Here is a 5,757-nt window from a genome sequence, read left to right as displayed (position 1 = left end):
GTCTCCGTGCTCGCAGGCCGTTCCTGTCAGCGGCCATGTCCCACCCCGGTCTCTAAGGCATCTCTGGCTTCCCTCTATGAATTAACGTGCAGAAAAGCGCTTGCTCTGTATATTTTTCATCACTGGCGGCAGTCTCTGCGAGCTACCCCAGCAGAAAAGCGTTAATGATCTTAATATTTTCAAAGCAGCCCTCAGGGCAGGCCCCAGGCGCGGCGTCTGTGGGTACATCAGGGCCATATCCGAAACGAGCGGCTTGCGCTGTCTCACAGGTGCCATAGTCACCGACACCGCAGCACGCCATGTGACATAACAATTACACCGTGTAGCCGCCTGACGTAGGGGTGGTGTCAGTCCGTGAAAAATCGGGCTCGTGCAAACTGTCGGGTCAGGTTAACGGTGTGGCAGCTAATGGAAGGCACAGCTGAACGAAGCTTCTCCTCCTGCTGAAAGTCACCTCGCTTTAGGTAAGAGTGAGTGGTAGAGAAGGCTGCACGGCCAGACCTGTTTCTCTCCCCGGGAGAGGTGAGGGCGGTATTTGCTAGAAAAAAGTAGAAGGGATGGCTGAAAAAGTTCAGATATTTCACTACGGGGGGCCGACTGCTGCTCTTGTGTGCGCCAGCAGCCTTCGGTGAAATTCCCCAGATCTCTGGATTCGTACCAGGATCAAGATGAAGCGTGTTGGCTTCCGCTGCTGTGGGGGTTTGTTTTTCTGACCTTGTAGGTGTTGCTTTTTTAGGCTTCACGAGAGTCCAGAAGAAGAGCCGCACATCCTGCTGGAGTGCGACGGCGGCGTGCTGGACGCCATACAAAAACATATGAAACTGTACAAGATCCGGAGGAAAGTCAACATCGCCCCTTGCCTTGACCTGTCTTTGTGGGCTGTTGTCCCCGGGGAGCGGGCTGGAGACATTGCCAGTTCCCTCACTAAATGTGCAGACCAGGCTCTGATTTTAACTCCTGACCCCAGAACAGAAGTCATGGGCTGGAGACTGATTACAAAGAAAGGGGTAAATCTGTCGGAGATTATCCCTGGGAGTCGTATTGGAAACATTCAGGATTACCACAGGCACAGGTACAAACAAGGTAAAGCCAAGTCCTGTTTTGCACTCTGTGTCACTGGATTTTGGGAAATTCATTTATTTATGTATTGTCACAGTTCCATCTTATTATCAGACTCCATACGCTGATATAAGACAGAGGAATAAATTATAAAAGCCGCATTGGTATGTCTCAATGTGTTTAACTTGTTAATAAGTACAGGTATTATTTGCTACTTTGAGGATAAAAGCGATCTGGTAGTTATAATTCTGCCTGATGGCAGAATCAATATTTGGGTACAGTTTCCCAAGATTACTAAGATTATGGGGCGGTGGGTCAGGAACGCTAACAGCAAAAGAAAACCAGGATTATTCATTTTCTTAGAAGGAAACTTCTGCGGTTTGAGTCATTTTGATTATTTTGGGATTACGCACAGTCTGTGTGTTTTCCTTGTTGCTAAGGAAGGAAAAGGAAACGCCCTAACTTACTTTCCTAAAAACGCGTGGCTGGATTCGCAGAGTTAACTCGGAGGCCAAGGGGCGGACGTTTGATCTGAGAGGGAACTTGGTCCTGGGAGCCCCTGTGCCTGCGCAGAGCTCCCGTTGATTTCACTGTGTCCACACAGACAGTGGATTAAATTAATCGGCAGCCTGAAAGGCGATGGTGCTCTGCTTGTAAACACTGACCAGAGTCCGTCTGGTTCGGAAAAGCAAGCTGTTAATGGGCCAGGCTGTACTGGACTGTGGTGGTGTGCCGCCTCCCTGAAACACCGGCACTCGTCTTGCTCTGCCGCTGCAGAAAGCTGGGTGCAACGCTCCGCTTCAAAATAATACTATTTTTGTGTCACTGGTCACAAAAAGAACAACTGCTTATACAGACATTTGGTACTTGGGCTTTAACAGACAGTTGGCTGTTCTTTAGCTTTGAAGAAAATAACTCTTTTTGACATTAAAGTCTACTTGTGGGGTGTGGGTGAGAAGGATTTTGGCGTGATATGTACGTTGATGCCTTTGCATGGGAGTCTGCATCGTTCTGGGTGCCTTGAATTTCCACCGGCATGGTTGTGAAGTGCCGTAAGCTTCATGAAATTAGGTTCTAGTGCAGTTCTCCGTTTACCCTTAAGAGTAAACGTCATTTCTGGGTAATGATTTCACTCAGGCCCAAACCGGAGTGCTGGGAAGTTCATTACTTCACCCTGCTTCTTAGGGGTTCTCTTGGTTTTACGACTCACAGAGGAGGCATGTTCCAGAAATCTTAAATACTGAGGATCTTGCCGCATTTACCCGTTTTACTTTTTTCCTAGGAGTTCCCGAAGGTGTGAAAGATCTCCCTCCTGGAGTAGCCCTCCCGCTGGAATCAAACCTGGCCTACATGAACGGCATCAGCTTTACCAAAGGCTGTTACATTGGGCAGGAGCTGACAGCCAGGACCCACCACATGGGTGTCATTCGCAAACGTCTGCTGCCAGTCCACTTCTCAGCTCCTCTTCCCAAGGACAGCATTCCCGAGGGTGCCGAGATCTCAACTGAATCGGGAAAGTCGGCTGGCAAGTTCCGGGCTGGAGGAGGTGAACTTGGTATAGCTTTGCTGAGGTTAGCTAATATAAACGAACCACTCTGCCTAAATCTAGCGGGTGATAAAGTGAAGCTCACTGCAGGTATACCCGAGTGGTGGCCAAAAACTGCTAGTAAATAAATGAGGAACCACCACTCGCCCATTTGCCTTACTGAGAATATATTTTGTGTGACGGGTTTGGGAAGGCGACTCTGCCTTCAGCTGTTGTCTGTGGTCTTTGATGGGGGCGGAGGGGGGGCGTTACAGGATTCTTCAAATCGGGACTAAACAGCAGGAACCCAAACCAGCGGCGGGGTCGCTGAGGACGGGAGGGTGATCTGTTAAGCGTTGTGGAGAGACCCGTACAGGGTACGCAGGGAAGCGCACCTTTTCCTGAGGGTGCCCCGTGTTTATTTAGGGGGTGCCACGTGTCATTGGGTTGGACCCCTGCTGAATTTTCAGTCCACCACTCGCTCAGTCAGACTGTGCTCTGCGTAGGCTGCGGTGTGCGTCCAGGCTGAAGCGAGCGATGGCAGCAGGAGTTCTCCCGTTGTGTGCACTGAATGTTTCTGTTCAGAATAACCATTCTGTGGTATTACAATGTTTTTTGCTTTTAGTGGAGAGCATGCCGCTCCTACCTTGCGTAGCACGCTCGGGCTAAAGTGTTCTCTGCAAATTACTCCTTGCACTGAGCTTCTTCTTAAACCTGCTGATTGGGTGGGTGTTTTTTCCCGCCACTCTAACTGCTCATTGTGTTCAGGAAGAGGAATAGCTTGTACTCCACATTTCAGACCTTGATTTTTAAGTCATCCCGGTGGGAAAGCTCTCAAACATCCCGGTCCCGTCCCCTGCTTCAGCGCCGGCAGAGGGAGCACAGCCAGCAGCAGCCAGCTCCTCTGCCGCTCCTGACCTCAGTCATGCACGCTTCCTTCACTCAAACAACTGTTTCGGAGAGGAAAGTGATATTTTACAGAAATGAGGCGCACTGGTGCGTGCCCCGGGGTGACTATTGTATCGGTGTACTGGTGCTTGGCAGAATAATCTCTGCCTGGAAGCACGTGCCCTCCAGTTGCCAACAACAGTTGAGGGGTGGATTTTTTTGGCATCTCCATCTTCGCTCTTGTCATCTTGTAGAAAAAATCCTCCGCGCTTTCCTGAAGCCTTTGGCAGGGGTTACCTCAGTCCCTCCACAAAGCTGGTGAAGGGGCAGCGTGTCCCCATCGCCGACCTTTGCTCCGTCCCTCAGTGTTAAGCTGCAGCCCCTGGAGAAGGGGTTAATGCCACGCGTGCTCTTGGCTTAGCCTGCTGTTCCTGAGGGAGGATTTTCACCACGCCTCGTTTCTCTGGCTGCTTCACCACCACGCTTGTTCCAAGAGCTCTCTGCACCCCTCGTACAAAAACCTCTCTGGGGCGAGTCCCTGCTGCCGTCTCGAGCTGAGGTTTTCTCCATCCGCCGTCCCCTGTGGGTTTTCAGAGCAGCCCAGTACTTCAGGGTTTCTTTGCTGCTTTTTTCTGGCTCCCGCTGCTCTTCCGTCTTTGCACTTTTTCTTGCTTCTACAATCAATGTATTCCTCTTTGCCCGCCCCAAAGCCAACCAGCTCTGTGCCTCCTAACCCTGTCAACCTGCGGTAATTTATAGGAGCCCTATGTATTTTTGTACTAGAATAAATCCATTGTGCGCCCGCTCTTGGTGTGGCGCGTGTGCGGAAGGGCGTGATGAGAGAGATGAGCAGGTGACATCCCACGCAGACCAAAAAAAAAAAAGCTCTTGCATGCATATTTGTGACAAAAACCGTCCAAAGCGCATTCTGCTACTGGTTTCGGTGTCACTGTTACTGTGAAAGGAATGTATCTCTGAAAAATGCTCATGTTGGTTAAAACTCTCTATGCTTGCTGTAAAATGAGTTTGTGGAATATCTCATTAAAAGTTTATCGCATCAAATAATTTAAATGTGACTTGTCTGAAGGAGAAGAGACACTACCTTTTATTTACCTTGTGTGAAGATACACAACGGAATACTTTTTCGGGTTGCTGGCTGACAAGAAACGTGTCTTACACCGTTCGTCACCCCTTTGGCAGGTTTGAGATTGGTAACAAAGTCTTTCTGCTGGAAAAATAAATGAAACTGCAGTGCTTCACCCTTTCTGGATCCTCCGAACGCGACAAAGGCGAGGCTGTGCTGCCCGCGTTGATGCCGCTTTGCCAGAAGCAGCTTTTCCTCTGCCACCCATTGTGCAAAGCCTCCTCAGAATAGTTATATTGTACTGGTAAGCGCACAGCCTGAATAAACACTACGTTCCTTCTGTTTGGGGAAGCCCTGCATCTCTTTCGCTGGCACACACACGTTTCTTTTGTCTTCATAACGTATTTGAAAGGCTTTTCTGTTGCCAACAGCTGCGGCTTACAAATGTGGGTGCTTAGGCACAAAATACGCACGCAGGTTGGTTTTTCGGAGGCACTAGATCACTTCTGGAGGAAGGGTGTGGCAGAAATTGGAGAGGGCAGGCCCAATCCACGCTATCCTTCCTATTTTTATTCCCCCTCACAGCCTGCTCCATCGTTGATGGCTTTAGCCGGGTGAGCTTGGGCTGGAAGGCCGGGCTATCGGCTGTGTAGGTGCGGGGTTGATTTTGCAGGGGTGTTTGCCTCGCTGGCGATCCATGACAGAGCGAATCTCCTTCAGCCCGGGGGGGGGGAGGGGGGGACGGGGGGGGGGGGGGGGAGCACCCCCCCCGCCGGCCGAAGCCACCCCGGAGCCAGCCAAAAAGGGGCGAATAACCACCCGCACCCATCCGTCAGGCCAGCCAAAGGGCTGAAATGTTCTCAGCAGCACTTTCAATAACCGATTTCTGCAGGGAGGAGGAAATGCTGAGAAAGAAAACACCGGCGCCGGGCCCACACAGCCCCTCCGCCGCCCCGGGCGGGAAACGAGACGCTTTTACGGTGCAGTTCTGTCAGGTTTTCGTGCTTTCCTCAGCACGGGACGAACGCGGCGGCTGAGGGGAGCTGTCAGGTAACCCGCTCAGGTGCTTGCCTCCGACTAAATACATCTGGAGAATGGAGGCCCCGCTCCAAATGAAGGCCAGCCCCTTCCCGAGCCCCGTTTTCTGGGTGTTCCCCCTCGCTGCCTCAGCTCCCCCCTCGCCCTCCCCGCCATGGCGGGT

General features: G+C 51.3%; 1 protein-coding gene across 1 annotated transcript; it reads left to right on the top strand.

Annotated features, from left to right (window-relative positions):
* Positions 1 to 740: 740 nt before the first annotated feature.
* IBA57 (IBA57 homolog, iron-sulfur cluster assembly) lies at positions 741 to 4,898 on the top strand. The gene is made up of 3 exons (XM_019471193.1): positions 741 to 1,083; positions 2,342 to 2,630; positions 4,673 to 4,898. Exons 1-3 carry the CDS (start codon positions 816 to 818, stop codon positions 4,710 to 4,712), a joined length of 597 nt encoding a protein of 198 aa, XP_019326738.1. The 5' UTR covers positions 741 to 815; the 3' UTR covers positions 4,713 to 4,898.
* The last annotated feature ends 859 nt before the right edge of the window (positions 4,899 to 5,757 follow it).

Source organism: Aptenodytes forsteri, unplaced genomic scaffold (assembly GCF_000699145.1).
Source record: "Aptenodytes forsteri isolate BGI_AS27 unplaced genomic scaffold, ASM69914v1 Scaffold80, whole genome shotgun sequence".
In the NCBI taxonomy this organism is placed as follows: domain Eukaryota; kingdom Metazoa; phylum Chordata; class Aves; order Sphenisciformes; family Spheniscidae; genus Aptenodytes; species Aptenodytes forsteri.
Note: the sequence above shows the minus strand (reverse complement) of the source record. Positions and strands in the feature narration are given on the sequence as shown.

What these genes read in the sequence shown, in the direction of transcription:
- IBA57 (XM_019471193.1), top strand. Translation starts at nt 816, where the DNA reads ATGAAACTGTACAAGATCCGGAGGAAAGTCAACATCGCCCCTTGCCTT. An exon ending in CAGGCACAGGTACAAACAAG is followed by an intron (nt 1,084 to 2,341) that starts GTAAAGCCAAGT and finishes CTTTTTTCCTAG; the next exon opens with GAGTTCCCGAAGGTGTGAAA. An exon ending in CTTGGTATAGCTTTGCTGAG is followed by an intron (nt 2,631 to 4,672) that starts GTTAGCTAATAT and finishes CCCCTTTGGCAG; the next exon opens with GTTTGAGATTGGTAACAAAG.